The 19,666-nt window shown below is 36.5% G+C and overlaps 3 protein-coding genes across 7 annotated transcripts in view; 2 read left to right on the top strand and 1 right to left on the bottom strand.

Annotated features, from left to right (window-relative positions):
- The first annotated feature begins 155 nt into the window (after positions 1-155).
- On the top strand, positions 156-4,756 carry LOC108104305 (sodium-dependent neutral amino acid transporter B(0)AT3). Of its 4 annotated transcripts, none has more exons than XM_017210281.2 (7): positions 156-844; positions 1,429-1,938; positions 2,277-2,587; positions 2,648-3,605; positions 3,753-3,956; positions 4,046-4,467; positions 4,556-4,756. In XM_017210281.2, the coding sequence occupies exons 2-7, from the start codon at positions 1,849-1,851 to the stop codon at positions 4,752-4,754; spliced, it is 2,184 nt and encodes a 727-aa protein (XP_017065770.1). In that variant the 5' UTR covers positions 156-844; positions 1,429-1,848; the 3' UTR covers positions 4,755-4,756. The 4 variants fall into 4 exon arrangements, with proteins under 4 accessions (XP_017065770.1, XP_017065769.1, XP_017065771.1 ...); XM_017210280.2 differs by having other exon boundaries at positions 1,432-1,938; XM_017210282.2 differs by having other exon boundaries at positions 156-757; positions 1,432-1,938.
- A 175-nt stretch (positions 4,757-4,931) lies between these two features.
- The window catches only part of LOC108104308, a 91,575-nt gene continuing 76,840 nt past the window's right edge, over positions 4,932-19,666 (bottom strand). Inside the window, exons 5-7 of the transcript XR_001772291.2 lie at positions 6,924-7,051; positions 5,558-5,675; positions 4,932-4,978 (exon numbers count right to left, since the gene is read on the bottom strand). The gene's annotated coding sequence lies outside the window, so the exon portion shown is untranslated. The remainder of the gene's footprint in view (positions 4,979-5,557; positions 5,676-6,923; positions 7,052-19,666) is intronic.
- Positions 9,234-19,289, top strand: LOC108104307 (glutaredoxin domain-containing cysteine-rich protein CG12206). 2 transcript variants are annotated; one of them, XM_017210285.2, is made up of 5 exons: positions 9,234-9,624; positions 10,787-12,309; positions 18,281-18,514; positions 18,584-18,649; positions 18,820-19,289. In XM_017210285.2, the coding sequence occupies exons 2-5, from the start codon at positions 10,993-10,995 to the stop codon at positions 18,991-18,993; spliced, it is 1,791 nt and encodes a 596-aa protein (XP_017065774.1). In that variant the 5' UTR covers positions 9,234-9,624; positions 10,787-10,992; the 3' UTR covers positions 18,994-19,289. The 2 variants fall into 2 exon arrangements, with proteins under 2 accessions (XP_017065774.1, XP_017065775.1); XM_017210286.2 differs by having other exon boundaries at positions 10,790-12,309.

A 19,666-nucleotide genomic window follows, 5' to 3' on the forward strand; every position in this document is an offset into this window, starting at 1 on the left:
ACCCGTTTTGTTTTCTGGATTATAGACTTTCTATAAAGCTAATTTCTTAAGATTATTTAGACACTGTGCAACACTTCTTGAAAATTCACTAACGCGGTAAAGTAATTCATTGTTTGAATGTCACTAACGCCTTTTGTTAAAGGCAGTTGTAACTGATTGGAGTATTTGAAAAAGGATCAAATAATTCGTTTCTGATTGACTTTTTGCATTTAATAATTAGCTAACTTTAAGTGGTAGACCTTGATTTAAAGCCTTGAAAAATGTTCTAAATAAAAGCTAATATTTAAATTTCGAGATAATTGCCTTATTTTCTTCCCTTTTCTGTTTACCTTATCTTCCCTTTCGGTCGAATTCGCGTGACACCATCTCGCTCGCACCCGTGCTAATGTCAAGCTGCGTCTGCGCTGCTCTTTTTGCTTACTTGCTCTCTCCCGTTATTGCTCGTCCGCCCCCGTTAATCGTTATCCTTTTCGTTTAGCCATTCGGTTGTTACGTCCTTTGCTGCTCAACAGTTTCCTGCCAACGTCCCGTTACGCCACACCGTTACGTTATCCCAACCAGAATCACGGGATAGCGAAATAATCGGTCTTTAAATAGGTTTTAATGCAACCACCTGCAACCGTTAATTAAGGGATAATAGGATTATAATCCCCACGCGTCCTCCCGCGACCATCATCGGTCGGAGTTAATCATTATTTCTTTGTTTTATTTTAGTGCGACTTCATTTTTTTCGCGAGTGTTTTCTTCGGTTATATAAGTGAGTTTTGACGTGCAACCAAAATAAGAAAAGACATTTTAGCAATCAAAAAGGATATTCTTCGCCATTTAAAAAGGCGCAAAAAAAGTAAATATGCTGAACCGTAGATACCCCAGAAAAAAATCTATCCTTAAAAGCATGCTATTATAGACTTGAAAAATGACCTCCGACATAAAGTAACCTACATCGCCCTGGGAAACTAAGCCTTAACTAATCACAGGTCGAAAAATAGAAGTAAATTCTATTACACTGCATTAGTGAGTGGGCGAAAAATGTTCAAGGGTGCGATGGGGGGGTTAAGGTATCTTCGTTGATTGATTTATTTAGTGGACCCAGTCACACGCAAGGCCCATAGATGTCACAGTGTGTGCGTGCGTCCTTTCTTAATGCATGATTTGATTGATGAAAGGCACCCGTTAGAAAAAATACTATAATATATACTATCAATTTAATTTTTATATAATAAAGAGTTATTAAATAGTTCTTAATTTTAGAACCAACATTTTGGTCTATTTTTCAAGAATTATATTTATTTCATTATTTTTAAAGAAGTATCTTATTAATGAAAATCCTCATATTTGTATACGTACTTTGTTTTTACCATACCTATTTCTCTCTGTGCATGCATGGTGTATACAATTATTAGTAATACGTATTTCACCTGACAAAAGCAGCTAGCGGCACTGCGATGGCGTCTACTACTAATGCACCGTTATCACCTGCAATTAAGCACTAACAAAAGCACCACCTAACCATAGTAAAAAAAAACAAAATAAAAACCAGAAATAAGCTATTAAAAAGAAACCGAAAAACACAGCCAACCACAAGGGGTTAACATGCGTTATATTTAGCCATCCATAAAAGTATGCTACAAGAAATATGTCCAGTGAGTTGCTAGTTACTTGATCGAAACACCAAGTGGCGCCGAAAAACGTGAAAACTGACGGAATATTTGCACAATTCGGAAACGGAAGTGATAAAGAGCACACTTAGAGGCACCCACATACAGACATATAGAAATACACACAGCACCCATAAGCACACATATAATAAAGAGTAATAATTAATCGAAATAATAATATAACGCAATCATGGCCAACACAGCTCAGTTATTGCGCCGTCAAAGCTCCCGGGATATAGTCCTCAAAAGCCAGAAGAGCATTGATCAGCTGGAATTAAGGGTAAGTCAAGAGGATTACCCTCAGAAATCCTTGTAATTATGTAGGTTCTTGTGTTCGAGATTTTCGTGCAAAAGTGTGTGAATAAAATAAAAGTAAAAAAAAACTAATTATGATTTGTAAAAATAAAAGCTAGTAAACTTGTAGATAATTTGTTTTCCCGATTTTTTTTTTTAGGAATGCGCTAATAATATTTGATTGTAAATTACTTAAGCAAGGATTACTTCGCTAAAGTAAGACTAGGAAATTCGGTTATTTTAGGCCAAGAAAGGATATTAATCAGTTCATTTTTCTTGCGTTATTGTTTTTATGCAATTACTAAGCCGAATTAATTATTCCAGGAACTGCGAGGTCGCCTGGTATCAAAGGAGCATGGCGTTAGCCATCACCATCACACATCGCTTCACCACCACCAGCCACTCTATGGAGCCACTAATCAGGGCTTCATGTCGGATGCCTTCGACGAGTCCTCGGAACTGGAACAGGATCCTCCGCCCTTTGGATCCGAGGCAAGCACCTCAAAGGCCAAGGCTGAACTGGTGGCCAATGCCTCGTCCACAGCGGATCAGCAGGACATCGTCGAGGGCGAGAAGGAAGGCGAGGAGCGTGAGAGTTGGGACAGCAAGATCATGTTTCTGCTGGCCACCATTGGGTGGGTGTTAAAGACACGGACTAAGAAGTTAAATACAAGTCACTAATTTCCAACCCACAGCTATGCCGTTGGCCTGGGAAATGTGTGGCGTTTCCCGTATTTGGCCCAGAAGAATGGCGGCGGAGCCTTCTTGGTGCCGTACTTCATAATGCTGTGCATCCAGGGCATACCGATTTTCTATCTGGAACTGGCAATTGGCCAGCGGCTGCGGAAAGGAGCCATTGGCGTTTGGAGTCAGGTATCGCCATATCTGGGCGGTATCGGTATCTCCTCGGCGGTGGTTAGCTACATAGTGGCATTGTACTATAACACCATAATCGCCTGGTGTCTGATCTATTTGCTGCATAGCTTCGAATCACCATTGCCATGGGCAGATTGTCCCACAAGATTGTATAAGAACTTTACCTACGATCATGAACCGGAGTGTGTGGCCTCGTCACCCACGCAATTCTATTGGTATCGCACCACATTGCAATGTTCGGAAAGTGTGGATATGCCCGAGAACTTCAATTATCACATGGCTATAGCGTTGATTGTATCCTGGTTTTTGGTCTACATTTGCATGGTACAGGGAATCACGTCGTCGGGCAAAATCGTCTACATGACGGCCATATTCCCATATGTGGTCCTCATAATATTCTTTTTTCGTGGGATTACATTAAAAGGAGCTGCCGATGGGGTGGCCCACTTGTTTACACCTCGATGGGAAACACTTTTGGATCCAGTTGTTTGGCTAGAAGCCGGCACCCAAATCTTTTTCTCGCTTGGATTAGCCTTCGGCGGTCTAATAGCTTTCAGTTCATACAATCCGGCGAACAATAATTGCTATAGGGACGCCATTCTCGTATCGCTGACCAATTGCGGGACCTCTATGTTCGCCGGAGTTGTGGTGTTCTCGGTAATTGGGTTCAAGGCCACGGCGACCTTTGATCGCTGCACCGAAGAACGAAATGGACTAATGGCCCAGAACAAGACTCAAAACCTGCCCATTTGCGATCTGCAAACGGAACTGGCCAATGTGAGTAACTCAATGAGTAACATTCTAAATGTGGAACATTTTTTAAATATTATCGGAAAAATACAGATTCTTTTTTAAAAAATAATTTCAAGATAGGTTCAAATCATTAAAAACAAAAAGTAATTATTTTTGAATTTACCTTTGCAGAGTGCTTCGGGCACAGGATTGGCTTTCATTATTTTTACGGAGGCGATTAATCAGTTTCCGGGTGCTCAACTATGGGCCGTCCTGTTCTTCCTGATGCTTTTCACCCTAGGAATCGACTCGCAATTCGGGACCCTAGAGGGTGTGGTCACATCGCTGGTGGACATGAAACTATTCCCCAATTTGCCTAAGGAATATATTGTGGGGGTGAGAATATTTATATTTTTATAAAAAGAAATATCTAACCTTTTCATTGCATAAATTGAAATTAATTTTTTTAATTTCTAATCCCACAGGTGCTGTGCTTTTCGTGCTGCCTGATTTCCATGTGCTTCGCCAATGGAGCTGGTAGTTATATATTCCAGTTAATGGACAGTTTCGCCGGCAATTTCCCGCTGCTGATTATCGCGCTTTTCGAGTGCCTGTCGATAAGCTATATTTACGGGGTTCGCCGGTTCTCTGATGATATAGAAATGATGACAGGATCGCGGCCAAGTTTCTATTGGATGTTCTGCTGGAAGTATCTGTCGCCATGTGCTATGGTCACCATCCTGCTTGCTTCATTCTATCAACTTCTGACCGAGGGCAGTAGTTATCCGGCATGGATTGGTTCCAAGGGAGCCGCCGAGGCCATGGAATGGCCACACTGGTGCATCGTCGTTGCCTTCTTCCTTATCCTCTCGTCCATCCTGTGGATTCCCATTGTTGCGGTGCTGCGGTAAGATAAATGTTTTTGATAAATAAAAGTCGATTTCTGATGAACTCAAAAATGTATTCTTAAAAATAATAACAAATTATTTTTCCAGTTTGTGTGGCATCAAAGTGGTGGAGGACTCAGATCCCGCCTGGTTCCCCGAGGCGGAACTAAGGGAAGTCCACGGAATTGTGCCCCACGAACCAACCGAATTGGAGCGTAGCATTTTCTGCTTCAACATGGACGGAACGGAGGGTATGTGCTGCCCCAAATATGGACTACCCGAAAAGTCTCTAGAAGAGGAGGAGTAAGCCCAAAGGATCCAAAAAAAAAAAAAATTACATAAATAGACAACAACGACAATAAGTCAGATGATACAGATGAACCGCAACCGCAACCGAAAACGAAAACAAAAACAAAATAGAAACGGATGAAGTAAATATAAAATTAATCTTGATGTAAATATGGACAATAACTAAAGCACTCACCGATGTTGGGCGGCGTTGATATCAAAACTCCTATATGGTCCCAAAGACTGTTCAAAGATAAAACCAAAAAAGTAAACGAAAAACAAATATATAATGCAAAGCAACCACAAAACAAGGAAAATAGGAAAAAATAGAAATAATAGGTAAAAAACAAAAACTCGACGCTGGATGCGCGGTTTCATTCAAGCAGAAAGCTATAGAAAAACATTAAACCAAAGAAGAAATCAATGGTAATATTTCCTCATAAAATCATTAGCATGTGGCCATATATGTGGTATATATGATTATTATTTTCCATTGCCTTTTTGTCTTCTGGGTTTCATTTGTATTTTCGAATCGAAAAGGGCAGGAAGAGAGAGTGCATAGTTGTTATATGGCCATCCTTATAGGGTCTACATATCCGATTTCGCTATCATGAAAAGAGAAACCGTATTCTTTGCCACAACCACAAATTGCTGACTATATACGATATATATATATATACATATATATGATAACTATATATATATATATTATAATTACGCTGTATTTTAGACTTAACTGTTTAATTTGACCATATCATGCGAGCTTGGGGCACCACCTATAAGAGATATAAAACTATATATATATATTAACTATATACCTACCACAGTTCATTCTCTGTTGTGATCAGCTCGGCTTTCTGTGTTTTACTGTTTTTTATTGATGATAATGTTGCTCCTGCAGGCTATATCACGAAATCATATCACACATCCAGAACTAATGCTTAAAAATTGCAAACAAAAAACAAAATAAGCAAAAAAACCTTTAACGTCTCAGTGTTATAGAGAAAATAAAATGGGAAGGGGATATACATATATATTGGAAATGCGTTATGTTTTGCTCTAATCGAAAGTTATACGATTAAAATTACTTGTTGATAACCGATAACATCGCCATAGCACTCCATTGTACTTATGATCTACCATATATATAGGGAGTGTATCTGTAGATATATATATACATATATTTACATTAAAGCTAACATAACAAATTAACATTGAAAACAAAACGCCAACGCAACCGTTCAAATAGGTGGAAAAAGGAACTCTATATAGATATACATATACATAACTGGAGAAGGCAGCTTAAGGTTAAATGACTCACTCACTAATATCATCACTATTATACAAATTAACAAATATATATATGTATATACACATATATATTTACATATATTTATGTGTGTTGAAATGCAGCTAATGGGTGCGTGAATTTATTTTATCATAAAATATCAAATGTAAAAGATTTTCGGTTTTTTTTTTGCTACAAAAATATGGTCAGCACAATTGGCCATTTTTAAAAGAAAGACAAGAAAGACAAGAAAACCAATAATAAAACTCGTTAAAATCAATTCACTACCCCAAATAGCAATTGATTTCACTGTATTATAAATTCTACATTTCTTTATGGTATATTTATACATATACATCGATATATTATATACATCTATTTAGAACGAAAGGAAACAAAAATATATATATATATATATTATACATTTATTAAGTGTTATTGATGTTGACAATAAAGAAACCCCCTACGAAACGAGTTTTAAACCGAAACCACATGCGATATATAGACAACCTCCTACTACCCAAAACACAACCCCACAGATTGCTATCCAATCCAAACGGATTATGATTAAATGCATTAAAAGCAATAATTATATAAAAATTACCCAAAGATATTCGATTATTACTGTATGGTTCATCATTTTTTTTTTGCTCCCTCAAGGATCTCGTAATTGATGTAAAATTCACTCATTCGTTCTATGAACCCATGAAATATGATAATAAAAGGTAATATGGTACAACGTATGATAATTTACTAATGTTAAATTCGCAACCGATAAATAATAACAAAAATTTCAACTCAACTGACAATAAACAATATAAAAACTTAAACTCAAATGGTATTTAAATTGGCAACTATGGGCTGTTCTTAAGTAAGCTTTTTTTTTTAAAATTTACTTACATAAATTTGTATGATTTTCTGCAACGTTATGCTCAGACCCCTTTAATTCCAATTCCAATTTACACATATAAACTTCCTTAACCGTTCTTCAGGTTCAGCGAAGCTTGGACATAGCTTCTTTACAGTAACTGTAAGTAGTACACAAAAATAAAATTATAAGTTAATTTTGGTTTAAAAATTTGCTATGAAAAATTTAAGTTAGCTTTTTCAAAATTAAATAATAAGATGCTTGACTTCACACACTTTTTTAATTAAGATACATTTTTCAAAAATCATAATTTTAATTTTAGAAAATCGTTAGCCAAAAAAAATAAATATTTGTAACTAATACAGCTAATACAGAGTATAGTACCATGAAAGCAATATCATAAATATTGGCAGTGGAATGCCAACGGTTTTCATAAAAGTTAGCAAAATGTTTTCTTTCAGTGAACTTGAGTGAGTGCGCATGTGCAACGGTAATCATCTGCATTGGGCAACGCCTGCAGCAGCAGCCCTTGTGATTTCAGCGGAGCGCAACAGGCAGTAACAAACTGGCCAAGTGACCGGCCACCAAGTTAGCGTTGCAGGGGGGGGCGGGCGGTATACAGTCGTAGTCGTAGTCGTAGTCGTCATTGTCGGACGACGTCTCACTGCATCGAATTAGCGGTAAATTACAAGCTGCAATGCATGTGTTGCATGTTGCCGCTGCACTCATACTTTCTGCATACTGCAAGTGCAAGAGCTTTACATTCCGTGCACACACAAATTCGAGGAGTCTTTCTTTTCAGTTTCTTCCTTTCCTTTGCATAAACACTTCGGTATTAAATATAATTAAAAAGCCAAAATCCATCAACAATTGTTCAGCCAACGGATCCGCCGCTTCAAGGAAAGTTTGCTTTTTGTACTAATATTTTTATAAAGCGGAAATTTCAGTTTCATATTAAATGACCCACAGAATTAGCGACACTAGAAATCATGGAAAAAATAAATAGAAAAGTCCATCAAAATATCCTAAATTTAATATTGGTTTTAAAAATATAATCTTTATATGCAAAATAAAAGATATTGCTTATAAAAACAAATCTAAAACTTTGTTAGTTGCCGGAAAGATCACCTCTCTAGACAGAGATGGGGATATCAGAACAGATATAGATAGATAGATATGCATAGTTGAAGAAAATGAAATAGCTAAACCAAAAAAAAAAAAAAACATGAATGCAGCCACAGAAAAAAAACCAAAGACGTTTATGCGACCGCCAGTGGCATGCACAGTGGGCCGAAATACGTGGGAAGTGGAAAGCCACTAGGTCAAAATGCAATGAATAAAACAAATATGTATACATATATAATATTTGCCATTGAATAATAAAGCCTACTCTACTTTTGATTCTTGCTACGTGGATTTATGCAACTTTAAAACTGTTCAATTATTATTTATTTATATTTCGATTGACAGGAAAATAGTGCTTCTTAACTGATATTTTTCCTTAAAAATTTCTGTGGCTCTAAGTCGACCAATTTTGCCAGCGAGTTGTTTTGATTGCCAGCAGAAAAGTTGAAGTCTCAATCGCGGCGGCAGCGTCGTCGCACCTGAGCTCCTAAAAACTGGAAACCAGTTTGAGGCCTTGCCACATTCCATCCACCGAGCACTGCCACTGCCCACTGTGCCCCGCGCGCGCACTGTTCGATGTTCCACTGTGCAGCTGCGGCAGCAAACAATTAACTTTGGCAACAAACGAGTACTGCGCCACCAGCACCACCAACAACAACAACAATAATAAAAAAAAAAAAACACTAACATCACTAGCCACAATAACAATAATAAAAGCGACGGACAAGTGCCGACGTCAACGTCAACAGAGGCAGCGACTGTGGCAGAGGCAGCAGCGTCGTCAACGGCTGCGCATGCGCACGTAAACAAATTCTCAGCGGCGCATATTTGTTGAACTTTTTAAAGGGGTGTTGTGATTTTTTTAAAAATCTTGTAACTGCTTGTTTAAAAAATTTTTGTTTGCTTTTTTAGCAAATTAATAATAATATTTTATATTATAAAATTTTATAATAATTTTATAAAATATGTAACCATTTTTTGACATGGTGTAATCTAATCTAAATTTAGCGAACCTAATAGATCTCATATTTAAATTAATATTTATACACTTTTTATAGTGTACTAAAAACTTCGTTTCACTTCATTGCGACTTTCTTGCTTTTGTTTCAGGTAATTTCTGTGGCTGCTGGTTTTTTTTGTGAGTTTCTTGAAAGCAAAAATTAAAAAACCACAACAACTGGCTTGAGAAAGAGACGAGACGAATGAGCGGCAGAAAGAGAGGAAGCAGTGGAGAAGAAGTAAAAAACAATCCCTGGCAAAACACGCCAACCCAAAGCGACTTTGTTGCTGCGGTTTTCAGTTGCCAGCGCGATTTTGAATGGGTTGTACGCGCGGCGAGTACTCGAAAATATTTTAAATCCAATAGAAATTCCAAAGGAATAAAGATAATATATAAAAAACAGTCATCGTGCGTGTGCAATATTTTGAAAATATATCTTAATAACAAATTTCTAAGTGCGAAACAGTTTTTCTGAATTTTCCGATTTTTGTTTTATTTTTACAATGTGTGTGTGGGGTACGCGGCCAAATGAAAATTGTGTGCAATAAGCGGCGAATACAGGCCAGCAGCAGCAGCAGCAGCAGCAACCACAATAACAACCACATCGGGTAAGCGCCGTTCGAATATTTCCAAACAACGAAAATCGAAAAAAAAAAAAAAAATACAAGAGAAATACCAGGTTCAAGTGTAACCAGTTTCCAGATTCCAACAAAAATTGGAAAAAAAAAATCCCGCAGGCAGAGCGCGCCCAATATTTCAAGTTCCCCAGCTATTCAAATGTAAATCCCGACTTGTTCTTGACTCCGAAGAACATTCTCTGACCAAGCCAAAAAAGTTGCTGCACTAATTGATCTGGTTGACCCACTGTTGGTACAACGGATGCCACGATAAAGAATATTTTACAAATGTTTCATCTGTCATTTATGAAAAAAAAGTATCTTTAAGGATTTTGTTGATAAAAAAGTTTCATACCATCTACTAATTAAGCAAAACATTTCGACTTTGTGAAAGAAAATTTTTGAAAAAAGTTAGGTAAAAGTAATATTTCTGAGTTTATACACTATTTAAATGACAAAACTTAACTGAAATTAACTATATTTAAAAAGAACCAATTATTTGAATAATTCTAAGAAGTAAACTTAAGATTATTATGAACATTTTCCAAATAATTATAATAATATATAGAGGCAGCCTTGTTTATGTTAGTAAGTTTTAAATCTATCAAAGATAACTTTCCAGAAGTTCGATAATACATAATATGATAATAAATAGAAAATTCCTGTATTGCAGGAAATAGAACACCACCAGTTGGTGTCACTTTGCAAAAATTTCAGGGTATTCAGTGTTCTCCCTTTTGTTTATGGCATTCTTTTGGCTGTTCTGCCAGCTTTTGGCGGTTTAGTCTTTATCATTATTATGATTATGGTTTTTTTTCTGGTTTCTCATCTGTATATACATCTTCTTTTTTTTTTCAACGCTGGCAAAGCTTTTAACATTTATTCAGCATCATCTCCAGCTTAAATGTCAAGCTCGTGTAGCGGCTTAAACACTCAGAAAAAATATGACCCCAGTAGAATTAATTAAAATTGAGAGATGCTTGGATTAGTAGGCTTTCATATTTATGAATTTATATTCCCTTTCAAGTTTAACTGCCTTCAGTCAGTTTTCTATTAAACTTAAAGAAAATATGTTTTGGAAAATTTGTATTAGTAGTCTTAAATTTTTCTAATTGTCTATTTACCACAATTCTGGTTTTCTTCTTCATTTCAGCAGTAGCAATTGCAGCAATCTACATGCGGCCGTCTAACTGTAAAATACTTGGCAACGGTCACCAGGAAAATCATAGCAACAAGTGGAACGCACAGCAGCAAAATCATTAGCCGGCATTTGATTGCATCAACCTATAGCCATAAGAGATATAGGCATTTGATATCGTGATTTGAAATCAGATATAGACAAACAAATGCTGTAGAACCATGGCGGCAATCACTAGCAATATGTCGCGATTGGAGCCAATGCGCGGTATTTCCATAATCATTGAATCACCAGAAGTGGCAACGGCAACAATAGCAACAACAGCAACACCAGCAAGCCAAGTAACTCAAGAAACCCAAACAACATCAGCAACACAAGTAGTAGCACCAGCAATTGCCAAGAGCAATAGCAACACTGAAATGTCGCTCAAGTCCCAGGCTGGCATGTTGCTGGCATTTGGCGACACAGCAGCAACAACCAAAGATAATTTGGAAACTAGTTACGACACAGCAGCAACATCAGCAACAACAACAACAACAACAACAACTGAAGCACCAGCAACACCAGCGACCACCAAAATCTATCCACAATTGCTGCTTCGGATTGGAGGAGAAATTGCCGGTGCACCAGCCACAGCAATAGCTACAGCAGCAGCAGCAGCATCACCGACCATAATCTGTTGCAATGGTGAAATTGCTGGCAGTCAGTCAACAGCAACAGCAGCGGACACAGCAGCAACATTGCAACATAATAATAATAATAATACAGTGAAGATTCAGATCGAAAGCCAGGGTCAACCGCGGATTCTGGGCAAACAGATTAGTGTGGTGAAACTGAACGAGGGCGTGGGGGAGATGCATGAGCAGCAGCAGCAGCAGCAGCAAAATTTGTGCTATCTGGTGGACACCAGTGGTCAGTACTCGCCATGCGAGACATTGGACAGTGGCACGGGCAGCGATTTGGAGGGTCACCAACAGCAGACGGTGAGGTCACCGCAGCTGGAGTTACATTTACAAACAACGCGACTGAAGGTTAAGGAAGAGGATGATAGCTTTAACCATAATCACAGCCCACTGGTAAACCCAAACCCCACACCTCATCGGGCCTACAGCCTCACCGATGACAGCGAGGAGTGCGATGAGAGTAGCAACTCATCGCTGAGCTGCGATTCTCTGCACTCTGGTGGTCTACTACCCACATCTTTGCTTAGAGATATTCGACTTAGGGAAAGGGATCCTGGTCCCTTGGTCACAAAAATTGATGGCAGACCGCTGCAATACGAGGCGGATGGTTATTATAACTTTCATGTCAACGAACACGATAATTTCCGGAGTTTTGGTTCAAATTCGTCGACGGAATCTTATCCGGAGGAACAGGATCATGATGGAGACTTTGTCGGCTTTCGGGATGTCCGGATAAAGGGCAAACGTTCAGCTAACTCAACGATTAAATCCGCCAAAGGAACCGTCAGGGGCGTCAAGAATCGTGTGCGCAATGGAGTAGCCACCTTCTTGCAGCTGCAACAGCCTAATTTCAAGGTGAGAAATCTTAATTATTTGGTTAGCCAATTTAATACTTAGTTACTTGTTAAACAAAACAATACTCTAAAAACAATCACAATCAAATGACACGGTGAGGTGTAGTGTTCAAATGTATTCAGTGAATGGCTACATCAAGTGAATTTATGAATTGCAAGTGAAAAATTGTATACATTTTTTTGTTAAATGAAAAATATTTGAGCAATGAAAGTAATTAAATTCAATTGCATTCACCGCCAGCAGAAAAATTCAATCGAAACTCTTACTGAAAAGTCTTAGTGAAGTTGTCAAATCAATTTAAATTCGTTTAAAACATTTTAGAAGGTAAATTCCGAGAAGCCTCGACTACTGCCATTAAGTCGAGAAACTGTATGTTTGTATTCCAAAATAGGAGGTTGATTAAGTGATTATGTGTATAGCTCTTTTTAGATATGTGAGTTTCCATATGTGGAAAAAATTATACAGATAAGAAGTTAAATATTATATCTTTTTTAAGTTCCAATAGTTGCGACTGCAAAGTTTAAAAGATTAAAACCTATTTTTCATTTGTCTTTTTTGATATACAATTAAATATGAGAAATGCCAGAAAGCGCGTAATTGAAATGCCACAAAATATTCCAACTATTATGCGGCTACTTTGAATATTCCGTTTGGCCAAATGATTCACACAAACACCCATTCAATCGCATGTGGGTGTTTTCATTGAGAAAGTTTTCGGTTTCGTTATGGATTTCTTTTTTTTTTTTATTTTTTATTAGCATTTTTGTTTAAACTTTTGTCTTTGGGTTGCTGACTTTTTGCACATATATGTACCATAGCAAAAGCTACAGATGCAGCCAAAAACTAATGATACATATGCAGCCAGACGGCATTATGCAATGCCGATATATATATATATTATATATAAATATTGCATGTGAGGGTTCGTTTGTTGGCCTGTGTGAAAGTGAGTCCAGATTCGTCTGTGATTCATCGCATTTCTTTGGGTCTTCATATTTTTTATTTCAGTTATGATTATTATTGTTTTTTTTTTTTTTGAGAAATTTCTTTCTTGAAAGTCAATTAACACCTGACTGCCGCTGTCTATTTGCGGAGCTTGTTGTTGTTGTTGTTGTTGTCTGAAATCGCCGTTAAGTGGCTTAATATGTCACATACGCCCTTCATCTCTATATGGATACAAATCCGAAAAAAGCAAAAGAAAGCTGAAATGCTGGCGGAAGTACGTAGCAAGAGGTACATACATAGATAGTCAGCTAGATAAGTTAGATAAATGTTGGGTTAAATGGTCCGCTACTTGACTAATTGCAAGAGTCTTTTTGTCTTTTTTTCTTCTACTTTTGATTTCTGTTTTCTCTTTAGGGAAAGTTCTCTTCTGACGGGAGGATCAAAAAAAAAAAAAAAAAAATGTTAAAGAAAACAAGAAAAAAAAAACTTAAATTAATTGACCTATTTTCCGGTGGTGGGAGCGTCTCAAATCGAAGTTTTATTGAGCCCAAATTGGACACGCTCACGCCTCCGAAATACCCTCGATTTTTGCCCTGTCATCGGCTTGATCTATGCTATTGAATATCAGTGTTAGATTATGTGATTTTGCGAAATCAATTTACCAGACTGGGGGGGTATCAAATTAACCCTGCTGGAAGTTGGGTAATATTTTTACAACTATCTAATATTCGTGTCTGATTTGATTTGTTAAGTGTAATGGGATCGGTTTGAATTTTGAAAAAAAAAAAAAAAACATTAGACTTAAACTGACAATCTCAATGTCTTGTCAACAATATCTACAACATAGAGTTAGTAAAACAACCTCAACAGCTTTCAACAACCTTCACGAATTCATTTAAAATTCGATAAGTATATCATCATAGGGCTGTCATCTTCGATGACCCCTGAAATTCATTAATTTTTCATCCGCGATTCAATCAAAAGTTTTAATGCCTCATCAAATTAAATGTCAACTTCTTGGACGACCGAAAAAATTTATTTTGTCTTTCGATTTTTCTTAGTCAAATTAGCAAAGTCAACCTTGAAACCAAAATCAATATATAATTATTGGCAAAATGGAAAACAGAAACAAAAACAGAAAGAAACCAAATTATTTAGCTAAAAACAGCTTGTATAATTTTTCAAGAAACACACAAATTATCATTATAAAGACGACTAATGTGTAAATTATGCAACAACAACAACAACAAAACAACAAAAATCGGATATACTGAACAGACAGATCGAATTATATTTTATGGTCAAAGTCGATTCCTTTTGGCTTTTGTTTCAAAAACGAGTTTGGAGTGGTGTCATTAAAATATCATTTAGCTAATTTGAGTTTAAGCACAAGCATATGGCATACTCGTGTCTTAGTTGAAGCTATAATAGGTATTGCCGGAAAATGAAAGTTTATCTTTGTGTGTAAATCCCGATGACAAGCCCACTTACACACCAAATTACCCTTTCCAAACTTTTCAAATTTAATATTTCCCTCCCCCCCCAATAAATGCTCTTGAAATTTTGTACAACAAAACAGAAAATTTTGTGTGGAAAAATGCCCTTCAGCTGGTTTGTTTTTCTCAAAAATAATTACTTTGAAATTGCTGACCTGTCCTTACCTACCACTCATTTACCAACAGTCCACCCAGTCTGCATCTTTCACATTTTGTTTTAATTGCTTGAAAAACCTTTTTTTTTTAACTGGCCCCAATTAAATAAAAACAAAGTTTATGCTAATAAAGAAACAAAGCAGCAAATTTCAGGTCACAAAATAGCAAGTATTAAAAATCCGAGAAATAATTGCCAAAATATAACTATTATGACGAAAATAAAAATTGGACAGTAACTGTAATATTTTGGCTGCTAAAATTTATTTTTTATGACAACAATCTAAAGTTATTTAGCAATGGCAATAGAAACTTACTTTTAATTACCATACAAAGAATATTTTTATTTTATTTTGGTTTAATTTTTATAGAGAAGCACTCAAAATTTAATAAGAAAACTGTTTTATGGGAAACAACGACGACTAGTTATATTTATTTTCGCCTTCAAACGAAAGTGAAAATGAAAACGTAAATGTACGTGACTGAGGAGCTGTAGGTTTATGGCATTCGGGCAATCTTTTACATTGTAGGAGAGTGTACAATAAATAAAGATACACATTTCTGGGCAAACAATTAGGCAACAAAAGCCCGCAAAGGGCGTTAGCTGCATTTTAATTTAGATTTGCCTTCAGGGCCAAAAGAAAGCCGCGAGAGCAGCCGAACGAAATGGGCTTATTAAAATATCCAATTATTGCCAAATTGAAGCTTGTTCAGGGCACGGCAGAAAAATACAACATCAGGAATACCAAAGTCTGAAAACTGAAGACTGAAAAAGTCAAAAACCAAAAACCAAAAACCAAAACCCAAACGAAACGAAAGTGAAATATTTCCACTCCGCTCACGTACGTGTGTGAATTTATTCAAAAAGAAAGGGGCGCCGACGAAGAGGGGAAAAAAACAGTATGTAAGCATATAAGATATATGTGTAGTTGGGTGTGAGAACCGACTTAAAGACAGATCAATGCGCTACCTTAACCGCAATGAGTCGACAGCCTCACTTCAATACCAAAAAGCAATTGCAGTAAGGGGTTACACTTTAATCTATACCTTATCTTTATCTTTATCTTTCATTTATGTATATTTAATAAGATTATTTTAAATGTAGAATTTACATTGAAATCATATTAATAAAATATTGATGCCTTTTGAGTGACATAATATTCTTTAAAACGAACTTTGTTATTTTTTCATCAGTTTCGAACTTGAAAGAAACCCAAAATATATTCCCATGATTATGTGGCGCTGCCCGAAAAAAACAAAACCAAATATTATGGAAAAAAAAAGGCAAAAATCCATCGATCGGTATCGAGAAACGCGCTTTCTGGCCGTCGGAAAGTCTGAAACAAAGGGTTATGTAAGGGCTATGTGGTGACGTATTAATTGAGATTTTTTTTTGTTTTTTTGTTGCACCTTGGAATCCCAGATCAAAAGCTATTGATTGCCAAAAACCCCTCCTTTTTCCTGCCGAACAACTGACCTGCTTTCTCTTTTGCAGCTCTTAAAAAAGCTGCAGTGTGTGTGTGTTTTTCTTATAAATTTTTGTAAGATTTTTAAGTGTTTGGCGTTCTGCAGAAGATGGCCAGATTTTTTGAGTTGTCATTTGGCCTGCGGTTCACAGTTCACAGCCTTGTTTACATTCAAAATTCATAAGATTTTTAAGTTATTTGGCCTGCGGTTCATAGCCTCATTCATATTCATATCCATTTTGTTGCTTTTTTCCACGTTTTTTTTTTTTCTTCATTTTATTCTCATGAACATGTTCATTACATTCGATGGCTTTGAACTCTCGTCAGAGCAGCGACAAATGACGCTTAATGGCAAATGGCAACTATTAATGTACCAGTTTACCAGCTTTACATTTGTTTACTTCGTCTCTGACGAACGGCGTTATGTTTGGTTATTATATGCCATATATTAAATAACCGCCACCTGAGGCGATTTGGCGACTGACTTGAATGCATGTGGCCACCTGACCACCTGACCATGGGGATGGGGATCGCAGATTCGTTTCGGACTTGCAGCTTATGCAAGTGCAATGCGCCGACGCAAGTCCCAATGGTACAATATAAATAGTCGACGAGGCAGATACCTAGCATTGGATTTTCTTAAAGATAATATGAATTTTAAATTATATAGATTAAAAGAACTTATATTTAGTTTAATTTTTAAGAACAAAGAAAGTTATATATTTTCCTTTTTAAAATAATTGTAAAATTTAAAAATATAAATTATCATAACTTAACAACCAGCAATTACTGATAATTAAAGTCAGTTTGATATATACATATATATATCTAACAATCTATGGTCCCGTCTTTCCCCTGTAAAAATTTGGTAACTTATTGACTCATTAAATCTAATAAATCGCTCATATTTGTTATTAATTATGCACTTTTGATGGTTAATGTTAACCAATTCCCTTGTTGGTGCGCTCAAAAAGCGACACACACAATTAATTTGATACAATTTCACATGATTACAGATCACATTTCACCATCATAACTCTCTATATATAGTTACCAGATGTCCTGCTCCATTAATTTATGTTTCTTATACCAATAAATCATTGCGCGAAAATTTGACAACATACTGAGGTAACTGGTCGCCTTGGGAAATTCAATCGAGTTTAAGGTATCGACTGTCTTCGTCGATGAAAATCTAGTTAATCAGGCTGACTAACGGAAAAGAGCCCCCCTCTTTAATCCCCCTGCGTAAATAAAATACGAAAAATATAAAACAAGTCCGCCGAATCGAGTTAGATACTTCACATATTCAATTGTGCAAAGTTTTCACTTTGAACATTCATTTGCCATTTATAAAAAACCAAAGCTATGCGTAATTTTCAATTGGATTCGTTGTGATTCCATGGCTTAGACATATATGATGAGCATATATGAGGTATGAATTGATAATAATGGATGCCGCTGATAGAACCTGTAACAGAGAGAATCATCTGTTCCTGGTATTCCATCCGCTAATTAGTCTGGCAAAGCAAAACTGGCTAAGTTTTGGTTTAGCAAGTATTTTTTTGTTTGTTTTTTTTTTTAACCACAATATTCCATGAGGCTCATGTGTTTTATGGCCAAGGCTGTTTAACATTTTTCCGTAGATTCGTGGGGGTAAGGTTAAAAACAAAGATGCCCTCGATCTATTAGCCAGCTTGGCTATTGTAACAAATATATAATTTCGAGGTGTGTGTATGTGTGAATCAGCGATGGAGTGTCAGATATCACACACATAGCAGAGTTCAAGACACTAGTTACAGTTGCAACTATCTATTATTATAAAACGAAAACTTTTAGAGCTTCACTTTTTTAAGATTAAGATTTTAATATAAAAAAACATTTTTACTTAAACTTTTTTTTACCGAATTACAGAACTACATGGAAAAGGACTTGGGCAAGGTGGTTTTGTACACCACCAGCATGGGAATAATCAGGGACACTTATGCCAAATGCGCCAATGTCAAACAGATCCTGCGTACATTGCTAATTAAATTCGAGGAACGGGATGTTTTCATGAGCGTGGAATACCAGCAGGAAATACGAGAGCGGATGCACGACGAGACCATCCGGGTGCCACAACTCTTCGTCGAGGGTCAGCACATCGGGGTAAAATATTTTCAATAGTCAATTTTAATTTCAATAACTCAGCTAATTATGAAAATAATTATTCTACAGGATGCCGAAATTGTAGAACGACTGAATGAAAGTGGCGAATTGCGACAATTATTAAAGCCGTATAAAGTAAGAAAATATATTAAATATATTAATAGTTATGTTAATCTCTTCTTTTTACCCTCAAATTGGTTTTGCCGTAAAAAAAATTTGCATTTTTTTTTGTTCTAAATTTTCGCCTCAATGAATATGTACTTAATAATAATTCGTTTTTTTTTTTTTTTAAATAAATTTTCCAGTCGATTTCCACTGCATATACGTGCCAGACGTGCGGCGGATACCGGCTGCTGCCATGTCCTTCGTGCAGCGGATCGAAGAAGTCGGTGCACCGGAACCACTTTACGGCGGAGTTTGTAGCATTAAAGTGCATGAACTGCGACGAAGTCGGGCTGGTCAAGTGCCCCAACTGCTGAAGAAGACGCATCTCCCGTTTTTCTATCTGTAGTGCTTTTTTTTTTTATATCTATATTGAAGAGATTTTTTTTTTGCGCAATTCTTGTAGTCGCTTATTATTAACAGTTGTGATATTTGACAGAGCAGTTTGGTAGCCAGAAACGAATGGCCCGAACGATAGCAAAACAGAAAAGGAATCGAATGGAAATGACACACATACACACACACACACCCACACAACACAAACACACACACAAAATCGAAACAACCTATTCATATGTGAATCGAAGAGATATTAAATAAAATCTAAACTAAACTTTCTTGGATGTTTGATGTAAAAATTAATTTTATTTATATTATTAGTATTACTAAAAATGATTTTCGAAAAAGTAATGCCCGTAAATTCGCTATAGCTTCTAGTTCCGACCTATTTTTCATTAAAAAAAATGCCAATAGATTTGCAATCAAAATGTAAATTTTATGGTGTTGCCCTTCTGTGGGGCCCATCCTGATTGTCACCTAATAAGCAGTATTTTTTCCATAACTTTGCCAACAATGGTCGGAATATGGAATGTTATACCTTGTTGAACTCTTAATTGAAAATCTATTATATTGCATGCAAAGTAAATAAGTACATTTTTCGCAAAAATTTGGCAATGTGTACTTTAGTTTCGGGCGTTAGCTGCACAAAAC

Source organism: Drosophila eugracilis, unplaced genomic scaffold, assembly GCF_018153835.1.
Source record: "Drosophila eugracilis isolate 14026-0451.02 unplaced genomic scaffold, ASM1815383v1 contig_539, whole genome shotgun sequence".
NCBI classification, from domain to species: Eukaryota; Metazoa; Arthropoda; class Insecta; order Diptera; family Drosophilidae; genus Drosophila; species Drosophila eugracilis.